The 17,058-nt window shown below is 52.0% G+C and overlaps 1 protein-coding gene across 1 annotated transcript; it reads left to right on the top strand.

Annotated features, from left to right (window-relative positions):
- The first annotated feature begins 7,670 nt into the window (after nt 1–7,670).
- Nucleotides 7,671–14,237, top strand: LOC147646177 (uncharacterized). The gene is made up of 11 exons (XM_086873854.1): nt 7,671–7,959; nt 8,316–8,387; nt 8,760–8,831; nt 9,034–9,105; nt 9,193–9,294; nt 9,711–9,818; nt 11,236–11,379; nt 11,748–11,819; nt 12,123–12,224; nt 12,855–13,020; nt 13,552–14,237. The coding sequence occupies exons 1-11, from the start codon at nt 7,863–7,865 to the stop codon at nt 13,775–13,777; spliced, it is 1,233 nt and encodes a 410-aa protein (XP_086729980.1). The 5' UTR covers nt 7,671–7,862; the 3' UTR covers nt 13,778–14,237.
- Nucleotides 14,238–17,058: the final 2,821 nt, after the last annotated feature.

Below are 17,058 nucleotides of genomic sequence, written 5' to 3'. Positions count from 1 at the left end.
AAGAAGCAGCCGCTCTGTCTGGGTGATGGTAAAGTTCCCTTCTCTCCACCGCAGCAGCTCTGCGACCCAGCACACAAACGTCCTTCCCCGAAAAACCAAAGAAGAACCAGCCCAAAAACTGTCCCCACCCTCCTTTTCTGCCCCCTTCCCCGCCCTGGGCCCGGCCACTCATTGTCCGTTGTGAGCACCGCTAAGTACCGGTAGTTAGGTTGTCCCAGCACATAATGGGTAAAAATTCCCCGGGCAGGCCAGAAGGACAAAACAAAAAAAAACAAGGACACCTAACCCTCAACACTATCCACCCCGAATTTTTTCCCATACCAAAATGTTACATCAAATATTAAACCTTTAAATTATACACGAACACATACTACTTTAACTATATACATATGTACATGCAGATACAGATACAAGCACAGTGTCATGGGTAGTTCACCCTAAAACCAGGTCCCCTTGGGGTATGCACCGGGTCTCTCCATCTTTTTGCATCACCCACCAAGTGCAACCCGGTCCTTGAGCAAAGACAACTCCACGGATTGGACTGTCTTTGCTGGAGGCAGAATTAACCCAAACAGTTTTTCCCAGCATACCTCTCATATGTACCACTGGAACCTTATCTCCATCTTTCGCTCTAAAGGGCTCAGATTGGGCAGGGTTTGCTCTGTTAGTGGAACTTCGGGTGTTCACCAACTATGTGGCTTTTGCTAAATTAATTTCCCAGTTCTTGAAAGTTCCCCCACCCAGTGCCTTCAAGCTGGTTTTAAGCAAGCCATTGCACCGTTCAACGTTTCTAGCAGCAGGTGCATGGTAGGGGATATGGTACACCCACTCAATGCCATGTTCCCTAGCCCAGCTATTTATAAGGCTGTTCTTGAAATGAGTCCCATTGTCTGACTCAATCTCAGGGGTACCATGCCTCCAAAGGACCTGCTTTTCAAGTCTCAGGATGGTGTTCCGGGCAGTGGCATGAGGCACAGGGTAGGTTTCTAACCATCCAGTGGTGGCTTCTACCATCGTGAGCACGTAGCGCTTGCTTTGGCGGGTTTGGGGCAGTGTGATGTAGTCAATCTGCCAGGCTTCTCCATACCTATATTTGGACCAACGCCCACCATACCATAGCGGCTTCAACCGCTTGGCCTGCTTGATCGTGGCACACGTCTCACAGTCATGGATAACCTGGGAAATACTGTCCGTGGTTAGATCCACCTCTCGGTCTCGTGCCCACTTATAGGTGGCATCTCTCCCCTGATGACCTGAGGCATCATGGGCCCATCGAGCTAGGAACAACTCTCCCTTGTGTTGCCAATCTAAGTCTATCTTTGACACCTCTATCTTTGCAGCCTGATCTACCTGCTCATTGTTTTGGTGCTCTTCATTAGCCCTACTCTTGGGGACATGGGCATCTACATGACGGACCCTCACAGACAGTTTCTCTACCCTGGTGGCGATGTCTTTCTACTCATCAGCAGCTCAGATTGGCTTTCCTCTGCGTTGCCAGTTGGCCTTTTTCCATCTTTCCAGCCATCCCCACAGAGCATTGGCTACCATCCATGAATCCGTGTAGAGGTAGAGCTTTGGCCACTTCTCTCTTTCAGCAATGTTCAGGGCTAGTTGAACAGCTTTGAGTTCAGCAAGTTGGCTTGATCCACCTTCTCTTTCAGTGGCTTCTGCGACCTGTCGTGTGGGGCTCCATACGGCTGCTTTTCACTTCCGGTTCATCCCTACGATGCGACAGGAACCATCAGTGAACAGAGCATAGCGTGCTTCTTCTGCTGGCAGTTGGTTGTACGGTGGAGCTTCTTCAGCCCGTGTCACTTGTTCCTGCTCCTCTTCATCAGTGAGACCAAAGTTTTCACTTTCTGGCTAGTTTGTAATTATCTCTAAAATCTCAGGGCGATTCGGGTTTCCAATACGGGCGCGCTGTGTGATGAGGGTGATCCACTTGCTCCATGTAGCGTCGGTGGCGTGGTGGGTAGCAGGAACCTTTCCTTTAAACATCCACCCCAGCACTGGCAGTCGGGGTGCCAGGAGGAGTTGTGCTTCTGTGCCAATCACTTCTGAGGCGGCTTGAACTCCTTCATAGGCGGCTAAAATTTCCTTCTCTGTGGGAGTGTAGTTGGCTTCGGACCCTCTGTAGCTTCGGCTCCAGAATCCCAGTGGTCGGCCTCGAGTCTCCCCAGGCACTTTCTGCCAAAGGCTCCAGGACAGACCGTGGCTCCCGGCTGCAGAGTAGAGCACGTTCTTCACATCTGGTTCTGTTCTGACTGGGCCAAGGGCTACTGCATGAGCGATCTCCTGTTTGATCTGAGCAAAGGCTTGTTGTTGTTCAGGGCCCCACTGGAAAGTGTTCTTTTTGCGGGTGACCAGGTAAAGAGGGCTCACAATCTGGCTGTATTCAGGAATGTGCATCCTCCAAAAACCTATGGCACCTAGGAAAGCTTGCGTTTCCTTCTTGCTAGTGGGTGGAGACATTGCTGTGATCTTATTGACGACCTCAGTGGGAATCTGACGCCGTCCATCTTGCCACTTTACCCCCAGGAACTGAATCTCACGAGCTGGTCCCTTAACTTTGCTCTTCTTGATGGCAAAACCGGCTTTCAGGAGAACCTGGATGATTTTCTCTCCTTTCTCAAAGACCTCTTCAGCCGTCTTTCCCCAAACAATGATGTCATCAATGTACTGCAGATGTTCTGGAGCCTCACCCTTTTCCAGGGCAGCCTGGATCAGTCCATGGCAAATGGTGGGGCTGTGCTTCCACCCCTGGGGCAGTCGGTTCCAGGTGTACTGCACTCCCCTCCAGGTGAAGGCAAACTGAGGCCTGCATTCTGCTGCCAGGGGAATGGAGAAAAATGCATTAGCAATATCAATAGTGGCGTACCACTTCGCTGCCTTGGACTCCAGCTCCTACTGGAGCTCCAACATGTCCGGCACGGCAGCGCTCAGAGGTGGAGTCACTTCATTCAATGCACGATAGTCCACAGTCAATCTCCATTCTCCTGCAGATTTACGCACAGGCCAGATGGGGCTGTTGAAGGGTGAGTGAGTTTTGCTGACCACCCCTTGGCTCTCCAGTTCTCGGATCATCTTGTGGATGGGGATCACAGCATCTCGATTTGTCCTATACTGCCGGCGGTGCACCGTCGAGGTGGCAATTGGTACTCGCTGTTCTTCCACCTTCAGGAGTCCTACTACAGATGGGTTTTCTGACAGTCCAAGCAAAGTGTTCAATTGCTTGATGCTCTCTGTCTCTATAGCTGCTATCCCAAATGCCCACCTAAGCCCCTTTGGGTCCTTAAAATACCCGCTTCGGAGGTAGTCTATGCCTAAAATGCAGGGGGCCTCTGGGCCAGTCACAATGGGGTGCTTCTTCCACTCATTTCCAGTCAGGCTCACATCAGCTTCCACTAAAGTAAAGTCCTGTGATCCCCCTGTCACACCAGCAATAGAAACAGATTCTGCCCCTACATATCTTGATGGGATTAGGGTACACTGTGCACCAGTGTCAACCAAGGCCTCATATTTTCGTGGTTCTGATGTGCCAGGCCAACGAATCCACACAGTCCAAAAGACACGGTTTTCCCTAGCCTCTACCTGGCTAGAGGCAGGGCCCCTCTAAACTTGGTTATCATCATACTTGTCAGTTTGACTACAGGCTACTGGAGCGGCTTTCTTTTTGGTGGAGTATTCCCCCTGGGTCTTGCTGTCTTTCAGTTCATGCACCCGTTTTGCCAGAGCAGCAGTAGATTTACCATCCCATCTTTTCATGTTTTCTCCACAGTCACGTAGGAAAAACCACAGCTCAGCTCGTAGCTTTTTCTCTCTATCTGGGGAACTTCTGCGTTGAGTACCAGGGCTCCTGGTCTGTACTGCTGAGACTGGAAGAAGGTCTTCCCTGAGTTTCTTGAGAGTCTCCTCTATTTTGTCATGGAAGTTTTGCATACGTGTTTCTATAGCTGCAATTGTTGCCTGCATGGGGCCATGCACGGTATCTGCATATGCTCGAAGCTTCTTCGCCATATCCAGCACAGTCTCTTCTCGGTCATCCCGCTTCATTGTTGCTAAAGCAGAAGCGTATTCTTGTGGCCCAAGTCGAACAAGTTTTCGCCACATCACAGATGTGCATGGCACCAAGTCTGGATTTCTAGTACCTAAGTCACCCACAAAGACAATCTCTACTATTGCCATTTCTCTCAAGCGCTGAATCCCTTGTTCTATGGTTTTCCAACGAGTTTGCTGTATATAGAGATCGTCTGCACACAGATATCTTTGTGCCACACTTCTTAGGACCCGTTCCCAGAGACTATAAGGGTCAGCCCCCCTCATCATCTCCTGGTCAATAACTGGATCGTGTGACAGGGATCCCAGATGCCTCGCTTCAGTGCCATCCAGAACTGTAGCCTCTCCTGCAGCATCCCACAGACGGACTAACCAACTAATTATAGATTCATCAGGTCGTCGAGTGTAATCTTTTCTCAGGCCACGAAGGTCCTTCAGGGAGAAAGGTTCACCAGTGCCTTCTGATTTTGTGTCAGTTGCTGGTCTTGAGGGTCCTTCCCCCGCATCACCATTATCATCATCTACTGGCCGATCGGTTTTGGTTTTGAATTTCATGCCTCTCGTGGCAGGAGCAACAGACACTGGCTTAGGCTCACTGTCTGGTTTGGCTGCTGGCTTAGGCTCACTGTCTGGTTTGGCTGCTGGCTTAGGCTCACTGTCTGGTTTAGCCTGAGTCACTGGGGTAGCTGCTGATTTATCTGCCTGCCCTACAGTATCTAGCACCGTGCGATAAGCATACGCTAGGGCCCAGCTTATTGCAATGATATTTTTCTTTTTAGAATCATCACAGCAATTCTCTTCCAGATATTTCCCTACTTCATCTGGGTTCTGAATTTGTTCACGTGAAAATTCCCAGGCTGGGGGATCAGAAAATTCCTTCAGAGTTCGGCCAATTCTCTCCCACTCTCTACACCACTCAGGATTTCCCACACCTGAGTCTACTTCTGGGGCAGGGGTCTCGTTGGCTCTTCTGGATATCTCAGCCCTCATCCTATAGAAGCCGCAGACTATATAGAGGAAGCTTAACAGCTGAGCCAGCTGTACTACCAGGAAAGTGGTATCCTTAACACTCAGGGGAAACTGGGTATTCTCAAAGAGGGACATAACAGATTCAAAGGAGAAGAAGGAAAGAAAAGGCTGAAACGCCTCATCCCCTGGTCTTCCTCTAACAAACTGGGTGCAATTACCAATAAACTCCCAAAATGTGCCACTAGGACTGGGAGGCAGGGTCGGGCGAAGAAACCATGAGCCAAACATACCTGACAGAAACTTCAGTAGTTCTATAAACTTACTATAAATCAGTATCACCGAGCCCAGAACAATAACCATTCTAATCCGTGCCCCTCTACTGTGAAAGAGGGCAAAGACAGGTATTAAAACCTCAAAAACTTTTAGGGACCAGGTCCACATGAAGGCCTCCACCCCAAGAGACATTATGTATCCAAACAACATGACTACAGACTGCTTTATCCCAATACAGAATAAATACAACCAACAATCAGTACAGGTTTTTCCACTTTCTCTTGCCCCACGTTCGGGCGCCAAAAAACTGTATTTGTCCTAGTTTAGGGCAAATCAGGAAGGAAAACTCCAAATGGGGATCTCCACAGGGAAATGCCCCTCCCCACCAACGGGTCAGGGAAAAGGGAAAAAAAAAAAAAAATTCCGTGGAGAGAAGTGGAAAAAGCTGTTTATTTAACAGAAATTGAGTAATATTAAATAATAAAATTATTAAATAATAAAACCTCTTGCTGTTCGATGGGATGGTAAGTCTAGGAAGAAAAGTCTTTTTTCATGTGGTGCAGCTCGGCTCACTCAGGTTCTTATCAGTCCCTCCAACGCTGGAAAAGTGCCGAGGCCCAGGCCCCGGTGGGCCACAGGCGTGAGCTCCCGGGGTTTGGCTGGGTGTTCAGTCCAGAGCAGGCTTGCACAGATCCAAGAAAATTGAAAAAAAACAAGGGTCCAGGGAACTCCTCTGCCTCAGCTAGCTAAAACTAACTAAAAGTCAGAGAGAAGCTCTGTCCCGCTGTCTGTCCGTGCTGCAGACACCACAGTCCAGGAGCGGGGTGCGTGGGAGTGCTGTTTTCCTTAACACACTGCGCTCTTCTTTCCCCTCTCTTGCTTTCAAAGAGAGTCTTAAAGGTGCAGGACTTAATATGTAACATAAACCAGACGATTGGGGATACCAGTATCATAAAGTCACCCCAGGACAGTAGGCTACACCTGTCTTCAAATGTCATTGAATTAGAGAAAAACTCTCTCCAGGGCAAATGATGCAACACTTTGCCTCACAATCCATCAGCCTTAATTACAGTGAGAGGAAGGTCTTAATTATAATCTGATTAGTGCAAATCAACATTGTGTGAATGGCAAGAATTTGCTTGTCAACAGATGAATATGTCCCACTGAAGAATGAACAAAATCTGCCTTTACTTGGAAGAAAGGAGACATGGAGCAATGCAGTATTTGGGTTTTATCCAGTGGTAAATTGGGCAAGAAGCTGTAACAACTCACCTGTTTTACAGAACACAAGCACTGATACAGCCAATAGTGCACCCACACTGAAGGGATCTTCAGAACATTGCTTTATTTCTTAACAAGAAATGGGCAGCAAAATGCTGGCATTTATCTGAGCTGGAAGCCCTGTTCCTCTCCTGTTTCTCCTTGAGCACACTGTTCTCTGCAGACTTCACTGTGCAGCCCATCAATCCTCTCTTGGCCAACAGCTAAATGGCACAACTACCAAAACACAGATGCCAGCATCATCACCCCAGCATTATTCCAGCACTGCTCTGCTGGTGCACAGCAGCACAGAATGGCTTGGCTTGGAAGGGACATTTAAAGGCCATCTAGTGCAGTGCCCTGCAGTGAGCAGGGACACCTTTGGATCAGGTTGCTCAGAGCATGAGCTTGAATGTCAGCAGGGATGGATGCCCACCTCTCTGGGCAACCTGTGCCAGGGTTTCAAAACCCACAGTGTAAAAAACATCTTCATTATGTCTAGTCTGAATCTACTGTCTTTTAGATTGAAAACATTCCCCCTCAGTCTTGTCACAACAGGCCCTACTAAAAATTCTGTCCTGTCTTTTCTAAAAGCTCCCTTAAAGTACTGAAAGGTAGCAATCAGGTCTGCGTGGAGCCTTCCCTCTTCCAGGCTGAACACCCCCAGCTATCCCAGCCTGTCTCCAAAGCAGAGGGGCTCCAGCCCTCAGAGCATTCTGTCCCTCCTCTGGACTAGCTCCAACAGGACCATGTCCTTTCTGTGCTGGGCACCCAGAGGTGGATGCAGTACTCCAGGTGGGCTCACACCAGAGCAGAGGGGTGGTGGAATCACCTCCTTCAAGCTGCTGGGCAGCCTCCTTTGGAGGCACATGGCTGGCTCATGTCCAGCCTCTCTCCTTGCAGCAGCCACAAGTCCTTCTCAGCAGGGCTGCTCTCCATCCCTTCATCCCCCAGCCTGTGAGATCAGCTGGGCTGGGACCCTGTCATAGCCCTGGGACAGAGCTGCTGGGCAGGATGAGCTCCCTGGTGAAGAAGGCAGATCCCACTCCCCACACAATTCCACGCTGGCCATGAGGTCACAGCAGCCTGTGGGGTGACAGCAGGCTGAGGTGACAGCAGGCTCTGAGGTCACAGAGGTCCCAGAGCCCCGTGGTTGCACAGCACCACGAGGACCGAGCAGTCAGTCCTTGACCACGACTGTTGCGGCAGCAGCGGCGGCGGCAGCAGCGGTGCTGACATTGGGACAGCGGTGTCAGGACAGCGGTGGCAGCAAGAGCTGCAGGACTGGCAGAGGGCAAGGCACCATGGCCTTTGCTCTGCGCCTCCTCCTCCTGCTCCTCCTGGCAGTGGCCCTGCCTGACAGGGCTGCCCAGGCTGCTCCGCAGCGAGCACAGGGAGCAGGTGAGCCCGCGGCCTGGCTTCCCTTTCCTGGGACAGCACTTCCTTCTCCTGGGAAGAGTTGGGGATGGTTTTCCACAGGGCTTTAGGGAGGGTTTCCGCTGTGGGAGGGAGAGAGTCCCCAGGGGCCCTGGGCTGGTCCTGCTGCCTCTCCAGGGATGTTGCACAGGGCCTGCAAAGAGGGTGGAGAGTGACCAGAGCCAGCCCAGAGCTCCCCAGGCCCCTCTGCAGCTTTGGCCATGTCCATTGACATCTGGCTCCCACAGCCTTACCCAAACCCCTTGCAGTGCCCAGTTCCCTAAGGCAGAAGGGGATCCCAGTGCACCATGGCCATGGTTCTGATCTGTGCTTCTTTCTAGATTGGGATCATGACTTGAATTATTTGGGATCGGTGGTGAATGAGACTTTGAAAATCTCGGAGAATGCTGGAGGTAAGTTCTGAATTGCCACTTGTACAGACAGAATAATCTGTCAAGGTGGAAAGTGCTCACTTAAGTGCCGTTTGCGTTAAGGTCGTGTGAGGGTTGAAGGATTCTGGAAATTTTTCCCTGCTCCCTTCTGGAGCCTTGAGTAATCCCACAGCATCGCTGTCAGTGGGAGGAAGGAGCATTTAGCTGTCAATCTTCTAACTGTGTGCAATGCCAGTGTCTCCTTCCATGTGCTCTGTGCAGCCACGGAGAGGAGCAGAGAGGGAAGGGGCTGTGCCCAGGGCTTTGCCTTTCGCGGCTCCTTTGCCTGGCCCAGGGAGCCTGAGGATCTCCTACAGATCCACAGGAGCTCTTCTGTCCTGCCTTTCCTTGCAGCCAAGCCACTTGGTGAAGGTGATCTGGCTTCCCAACCCACGTCCAGGACTGAGGCTCGGGGAGATGGCGAGGGTAGGTGAAGGCCTTTCCCCCTGGGAGAGCTGCCAGCTCAGAGCCCAAAGCTCAGCCAGGGCAGCATCGCTGCAGGTGTCAGGACAGAGCCGTGCACGTGTGTGCCCCCGTCCTGTGCTATCCCCTCACCTCTCCCGCGGCTCAGTGCTGCCTGTGCAGATGAGCAGAGGTGACAGAAGCTTCTGTGGCTGTTGAGTTACAGGTGTGCCTGCAGCGAGGACTTTCCCAGCTCCTGGGTTGGTAACTGTACGCAAGCCCGGCTCCCATCGCAGGGGTGAGTGGTGTGTCCCTCCTGACCCCACAGGCTGAGCACTGGTTTTCTGGGCTCCATTCCTGCAAAGGGGAACTATTTTCTCTTAAGGTCCTCCAAGTGGAAAGAACAAAGCTGCAGGACACCAGAATCTCCATGTGCCATCCAAAATCACTCCGCAAATGCTGAAGGAAATGCTGCAGGGAGGACAAGGTGGGTCCATGTCCCTCAGCCTTCTCCTGAGACTCAGCAGCCAGGGGCTTTCTTTGCACAGTGGGAAGAGGATCCATGGCAGCTTCGCTGCCCCACTGTTGCTTTCATGGCCTGCAGGGCTGTTTCCCAGCCTGGCCTGGCTGCAGCTTCTCCCCAGCCTCTGCAGGAAGGCATTTGGCATCAGCAGGCAGGGAGCCCAAAGTGCAGCAGGGGTCATGCTCACACTGAGATCCCCTGCAATTTCTCGGTCCCCAGGTAGATCAGAAAGGGCAGCTGTTTTGATAGTGTAGGCCCTGGCCAATGCCAAAAACTTTTCAGGGATTCTTGATCCTTAACCATGCCTTTGACAAGCATTGCCTCCTGAAGTTTCCCCAGTGGGGAATGGTTCCATCTGATCCAGCTGCCCCTTTCTGCAGAAGTGGACAGAGCGGCTGTGCTGAAGGCGGCGTTTCCCAGAGGAAGCAGTGGCCCATGGGCAGCCTCTGCTGCAGGAAGGGAGGCCATGCCAGGCACAGTCACAGGAGGTAATTGCTGTGCCTCTGGGCCTGAGCCCTGCTGAGGCTTGAGCTGCCATCTCTGCTGCTTGGCAGTGCAGGCACAGCCTGGCCAAGACCGGCACAGCCCAGAGGAATTATCCCCAGCAGGCTCAGGGCACTCGGCTACTGAGCAGTCCTGCTGGGGTCCATCCATGGGAGACATGTCCCAAAACCTGGCAGCGACTGCAAAGGGGTGCCCGTGGTGGGGAATGGGCAGAGGGGGAGGCCAAGGCTCCAGTGTGTCCTGAGAGGGCCTGGCTCTGCCCCCTTGGGTTGGGAGAGCTGTCCCAGGGAAAAGAAGGATGGAGACAGAGAGGAAGGCAGGAAGGGAGGGAGAGAGGGCAGGAGTGAGGGAGGGATAGTTGTGCAACTGCCTGCTGCAGTTTTTCCCCATTGCTTTAGCAAGAATTTCAGCTGTAGCTGTGAGAGAGCCCCAATGGGCCTTGGGCTGCTCCAGCCACCTCTTCCAGGGATGTTGCACAGGGCTTGCAAAGAGCTTGGAGAGTGACCAGACACCAACCCAGAGGTCCTCTGGCCCCTGTGCAGCTTTGGCCATTGTCCTCTAACATTTGGCATCCAGGGTCTTACCCGACACCCTTGCAATGCCCAGTTGTCAAAAGTAGAAGGGGATCTCAGCACACCATGGCAGGGTTCTGATCTGGGCTCCCTTCTAGATTGGAATCACAACTTGCATTATCCAGAGGCCCTGCTGGATGACAGCTTGAAACACTTGAGAAATGCTGGAGGTAAGTTCTCAATGGTCCTTTCCTGGCAGAATAAGCAGTTTCAATGTCCTGGCACCACTGCAGGTGTCAGGACAGAGACATACACGTGTGTGCCCTCGCCCATCGCGTTCCCCTCACCTCTCCCGTGACTCAGTGCTGCCTGTGCAGATGAGCAGAGGTGACAGAAGCTTCTGTGGCTGTTGAGTTACAGGTGTGTCTGCAGGCAGGACTTTCCCAGCTCCTGGGTTGGTAACTGTACGCAAGCCCGGCTCCCATCACAGGGGTGAGTGATGTGTCCCTCCTGACCCCACAGGCTGAGCACTGCTTTTCTGGGATCCATTCCTGCAAAGGGGAACTGTTTTCTCTTAAGGTCCTCCAAGTGGAAAGAACAAAGCTGCAGGACACCAGAAACCCCATGTGCCATCAAAACCCATGAGGCAAATGCTGAAGGAAATGCTGCAGGGAGGACAAGGTGGGTCCATGTCCCTCAGCCTTCTCCTGAGACTCAGCAGCCAGGACCCCTGCTCTGGCCCTGTCACTCCCCACCAGGGATGTTGCACAGGGCCTGCAAAGAGGGTGGAGAGTGACCAGAGCCAGCCCAGAGCTCCCCAGGCCCCTCTGCAGCTTTGGCCATGTCCATCGACATCTGGTACTCACAATCTAACCCAAACCCCTTGCAGTGCCCACTACCCCAAGGCAGAAGTGGATCCCAGCGCACCATGGACGTGGTTCTGATCTGTACTGGCTTCTAGACTGGGATCAGGACATGGATTATCTGGAAGCCCGGCTAGATGACAGCTGGCAAGACTTGGAGAATGCTCGAGGCAAGTTCTCAATGTGCTTTTCCTGATGGAATAATGTCAAGGTGGCAAGAGCTCACTCATGTGCCATATCCCTTAACATAATCTCAGGGCTGAAGGATTCTGGAAGCCTTGCCCTGCTCCCTTCTGGAGCCCTGAGCGATCCCACAGCATCGCTGTCAGTGGGAGGAAGGAGCATTTAGCTGTCAATCTTCTTCCCATGTGCAATGCCAGTGTCTCCTTCCATGTGCTCTGTGCAGCCACAGAGAGGAGCAGAGAGGGAAGGGGCTGGGCCCAGGGCTGTGCCTTGTGCAGCTCCTTTGCCAGCCCCAGGGAGCCTGAGGATCTCCTACAGAGCCACGGGAGCTCTTCTGTCCTGCCTTTCCTTGCAGCCAAGCCTCTTGGTGAAGGTGATCTGGCTTCCCAACCCACGTCCAGGACTGAGGCCCTGGGAGATGGCGAGGGTAGGTGAAGGCCTTTCCCCCTGGGAGAGCTGCCAGCTCAGAGCCCAAAGCTCAGCCAGGGCAGCATCGCTGCAGGTGTCAGGACAGAGCCGTGCACGTGTGTGCCCTCGCCCTGCACGATCCCCTCACTACTGCTCAGAATTGGCAGCTTTTTGGAGGAGGGAGGGCCCTGGCCCTGGCCCAAAAGCCAAGGCATTTTTTGAACCTTATCCCCATATTTGACAAGCATGAGGTCCTGAAAATACCAGCACCCAAATCAAGAACTTCTCCATCTGGTTCAGCTGTGCCTCTTCCTTTCTCAAGGGATGGACCAAAAGACCATGCAGGTGGAGACGTTTCCCAGAGGAAGCAGTGGCTCATTGGCAGGAAAGAAGGCGATGCCAGGCACAGGCCCAGACACAGGAGGTAATTGCTGTGCTGGGCTCAGCCCTTGGCAGGGCTGTGTGCCAGCAGCTCTTCCCCTAGGGCTGGCCCTTGCATGACCCAGCAGCAGCCAAAGCTGGAGGCACCTCGGCTTCCAGGCCTCTGGAGCTCGTTTCCAGCTCCTGGGAAATGGGACTCATGCACCAACATCTATCCCACTGCAGCTGCTCTCAGAGGTAGCCGTGAGCGCCCAGAGGCCCGAGGCACAGGAGCAGCCCCGAGCGGGAGCCCTGCCACGAGCCCAGGGCCACAGCCAGCCCTGGCTCCCAACTGGGCAGGGGCTGCACTGGCCCCTGACAGGGCCTGGCTCCGTTCCCTTGGGCTGGGGGAGATGTCATGGAGAAGGGAGGCTCAGGGGTGGCAGTGGCTGCTCAGGGATGGGTTTGGCCTGTGTCCCTGGTAGGAGCCACTGCCCAAGCAGCTGTGCTGTCCCCCGGGCTCTGCTCCCGGCCTTCTGGGCTTTGTTGGGTGGCACAGCCTGTGCCAAGGGCCAACAAGGTGCCTGCAGGCCCCAGCTCTGGGGGAAACAGAGAACATCCTGGACATTCCCACCATGCTGCCAGCTCAGCAGCGCAGCACAGCATGGGCTCTCACTGCCCATTGCTCCCACAGATGCAGCCAGCACCACAACACGTGTTCCCAATTCCCAGAAGGACATCGGAAGAGGTTTCTGTCAGGGAACACGCTGTTGGCCAGAAGTAATGGCAGGCCTGATTTTTTTGGTGCATTTCTTCGTTTTATGTGGTGTTGGAATCTGGTATTGCTGGAAGACAAAACGGTGAGTGTTTTGTTCATCTTTCCCTCAAACAGATTCTTTTGAAAGTCTATTGTAGAATAGAAACATACCCAGTGAGGCTGCTGTGGACCTGTAGATAGTCAGTGGTTGTCCAAATAACTCTGCCAAGAGTTCTGCTGCTGCCCAGGCCTTTAATTGGCCTCTTAATTGCTGGGCCTTGTCCTGGGGAGCCCGCTGGGGCTGCAGCCAGTGCTGGCTGCCACTGAGGCTGCCTGGCCAAGAGCAGCCCCAGGAGCAGCGGGCAGAGGCAAAGCAAGGTGGGCAGGAGAAAGAGCAGGGATGAGATTGCCCTTGAAAGGCAGAGGCGCTCTGGGGCCCGCTCCTGGCCAGGGACCCTGCCCAGAGCCATCCCCTGCTCGCCGGGGCCTTGAGGGGCAGCTGTCCAGCTGGGCCAAGCTGTGCCAGCAGCTCCAGCCGTGCTGGGGAGCCTTGGCCGCTCTGGGCCCTGCTGTGCAGGAGGGTCCCTGCGTGCCAGCGGCAGCTGGGGGCCTCAGCCACCTCCTCTCTCCACAGGAGGACCTCTGAACCTCCAGATGTCCTGCCAAACACGTTAGTCTGGGAGACCTGCACCTGTCATCCTCCATCTCCAAGCCAGTGTCCGTTGTCCCTGCCACAGCTCCATTATCAGCTTATTGCTGTGCCGCCACCACCCAGAACAGGACCCTCTGTCCCTGCAGGTGCTGGCCCTGGTGCCTGGCCAGGCCTGAATGTGGGCCCCTCCTGCCAGGGAAGGGCTTGAGCAACACCTTTGGGCTTCTGCTCTGGGCTCTGGCTGGTACCACCAGCACTGGCACAGCTGCTTGGCTGGCCACAGCCTTGGCTGGGCAGGCAGCAGCTGGGCATGGGGTACCACGTCATCTTTGTTTTTCATTTGTAGAAATTAGAAATTTTAGAACTCTTTAGAATTATTATTGGTAGAAAGTAAACCCCAAATATTTCTTCCCAATTTCCATAGTTGTTTAGTATTTTTCAAATTAGTTTTAGAATTCTGAAAAGGCAACCGCGTTTTGTCTCTGCTTTTCATTCTTAGAAATTTGAAACTTTTAGAAATATTTAGAAATATTTTTTGTAGAAAGAAATCTACAAACATTTTTTTGCTTATTTCCATAGTAGTTCAGGGTTTTTCAAGGTAGTTTTAGAATTCAGAAAAACTTGGAACATTTTTACACTTCTAGAATAAAAACTGAAATTGCATTAAATTGGTGATCTTTATTCTAGGAAGAACTAAGACACCCCAAAACACCCAGCCTACTGGAGAGGCTCTTTTCCCGCTGGAGATTTGTACCTAGTCTCAACAACTAACCTAAGACCTTTCCCCAGATATTTTTTGGGACTTCTGACAAGCTCCCCTCTTAGGCTTCAGAGGGAATCTTTGAGCACAGTGAGAATCTCCCGCTGTGCAGGAGGGTCCCTGTGTGCCAGCTGCAGCTGGGACCTCAGCCATCTCCTCTCTCAATAGGTGCCCCTCTGCAGCTTCACAAGAAAGGCCAAACACCTCCCTCAGGGACACCTGCACCACACATTTCACATCTCCATGCCCATGCCCACTGTCCCTGGCACAGCTGCATTACCAGCTTGCTGCTGTGCAGATGCTGCCACCACCCACAGCAAGGCCCTGTGTCCCTGAAGGGACCCGCCCTGCTCTGTGGCCTGGACTGAAGGTGGGTCCCTCCTGCCAGGGCAGGGCCCAGCACAGCTCTTCTGTTCCAATAAAGAGATGGAGCTCTCACCCCAGTGTCCAGCTGGTACCACCAGCAAAGCCCACACAGCACCAGCCCTGGCTGAGCTCCATGTCCAGGAGCAGGCAGGGCTGACCAGAGTGTGGGTGGCAGGAGCCAGGCAGGGGCTGCTGTGACCAGCAGCGGGGCACTGACGGGCTGGGGGAGTCCGTGTTGAGCGTCCCTGGGATGAGGGCACATTTCCTTCAGTGGCATCACCTGGGCCTGGACCTCCTCCAGTGCCATGACCAGGAAAAGAGGAAACCATCAAGAGCATCTCCTGGGACACTGCCTGACCAGCAATGTCAGCAGGTAAAACCAAGGTTTTGTTTAGCAATAACCCTTTGAAGAAGTCAAAGACTGACAGTCAGGGCAGTCCAGTAGTACAGATGGGAGTACTTCCCTCTGGGAAGGGGCTCCTGTGACTTCACAGTCTCCATCCCCTGCCGGGAACCGCAGAACTCTGGCCAGCCCTGCTCCCCCCGTGCCCTTGTCAGACCTGGGGGGGAGGAGGCTGAACCAGAGCCCTGTGACCTCTTCAAAAGCCAGAAACCAAAGAGAAAGAGAAATTCCTGGGATTAAGGTTTAAAGGGTGGTGTTCACAGGTTGATGTCACTCTTCAATGGTTAAGACTACCGTCAGTTCTCAGAAATGGCCAGGTACTGGCCAGGAGGAAAAACTCCCATCAGCCTCCAGCAACCTTAACTTCCATAGCTGTTTCTCTTTTTTTTTAAATGTCAATATATCAAACACCACAGCAGTAACAGCCCCAGTGTTCCACTCTCTCTGACACCACAGCAGTGACAGCCCCAATTTCCTCCTCCCTGTTACACCTGTCGTGGTTTTAAAGCATTAGTTCAAAAATCACTGGAAAACTTACTCATTTCTTGCTGTGAGATGTGGATTATGAGAAGGGCAAAAGATGCTTAAAACTTAAAAGGAATAGAGTAAGTGTCGTGGTTTTAAAGCAGTAACTAAAAAAAATTACTAGAAAACTCACTTATTTCTTCCTATGAGATATGGATTAGAACAAGAGCAAAACAGGCTCAAAACGTCAAAGGAATAAATAAAGTTTATTAATAAAACTACAAGAATAAGAACACCAGAAAAAACTTCCAGAAAACACTTTTAACCCCCACTACCCACCATTCTCTTGTTCACATGATAACATAGAGACAAAAAACTTTGGAACTTTGGTGTTTAAAAAGTCCCAATTCCTGTTAGAGTCTTTTCATCAGACTTTGTATAGTAAAAGAAGTCTTCTGCTAATCTATGGAGTTTTTCACAAGAAAACCATTTCTGTTATAGTTTTCTATTTTCCTGAGGCCAGCTGCCCAGAAATCTGTCACCAGTTCACTCCTCCCATTTCACATCACTCTGAGGTGTGTATGGGTCAATGAGTCTAGGGGTGTCATTTTTAAGGATGAGTTATTCAAAGGCAAAAGTTCTTTTCATCTGTCTCTGTGAGCTTCCCTGGAAACAGAAGTTTTCTCTTTGCCTCTCAAAATGCATCAAATCTTCAACTATTACTTCTCCCCGCTCTGTTCCAGCACCTCACTGTATCACAATTACTCCACCTCTTGCTCAAAATCCACCCTTTGAACACTCCATTCCTCCCAATATACTCTGTCATGAATTAAAGGAGTTTTTTCAGGACACTATTGTCCATCTCCATAGCTTTAACAGACAAATATTTCAGCTTATAAAGCTTCTCCTTATTCTCTCTTCCCCATCTAAAACTTAACTCTTTTCCTCACTGTCTTTGGTAGTTTTATGATGTCTTCTTCATGTTGATTGTCTCTCTCTCTCTGTCTCTCTGGGAAAAAGGAGTAATCTGTACGTTTTATCCAGGCAGTAAAAGAGTTAAAGTCTTGGAAAGCTGCAGATGTTGATGGTGTCAGGTTTCAGTCCAGCAGCAGAAACTGCAAACCAAGCCAGGCCGGCCGGCTCCGTTTCTCCCCCCCCGCCCTCTGCGGCCTTGTCCGGCCTGGAGGGGGGAGGAGGCCGAGACAGAGCCTGTTACCTCGTCAGAAGCCAGAAACCAAAGAGAACAGGAGAGCCCTGGCTTTACATCTCAAGGTGGTGTTCACAAGTTGATCTCACTTTTCAATGGTCAAAACTGCTGTCAGTTCTTAGAAATGACCAATAATTGGTCACAAGAAAAGACTCCCATCAGCCTCTCGCAGCTCAAACTTCCTCCCAGCTCCCAAAGCTTCTTAAAGGTCAAGTCACTCCATGAAAAAGCCCTACCAAATTCATGAACCATCTCAAAAATCTCCACCTATTTCCACAAAATTCACGA

This window comes from Cyanistes caeruleus, unplaced genomic scaffold (genome assembly GCF_971803275.1).
Source record: "Cyanistes caeruleus unplaced genomic scaffold, bCyaCae1.hap1.1 HAP1_SCAFFOLD_117, whole genome shotgun sequence".
Taxonomy (NCBI): Eukaryota; Metazoa; Chordata; class Aves; order Passeriformes; family Paridae; genus Cyanistes; species Cyanistes caeruleus.
Note: the sequence above shows the minus strand (reverse complement) of the source record. Positions and strands in the feature narration are given on the sequence as shown.

What these genes read in the sequence shown, in the direction of transcription:
- LOC147646177 (XM_086873854.1), top strand. Translation starts at nt 7,863, where the DNA reads ATGGCCTTTGCTCTGCGCCTCCTCCTCCTGCTCCTCCTGGCAGTGGCC. An exon ending in AATGCTGCAGGGAGGACAAG is followed by an intron (nt 9,295 to 9,710) that starts GTGGGTCCATGT and finishes CCCTTTCTGCAG; the next exon opens with AAGTGGACAGAGCGGCTGTG. An exon ending in CACAGGCCCAGACACAGGAG is followed by an intron (nt 12,225 to 12,854) that starts GTAATTGCTGTG and finishes TTGCTCCCACAG; the next exon opens with ATGCAGCCAGCACCACAACA.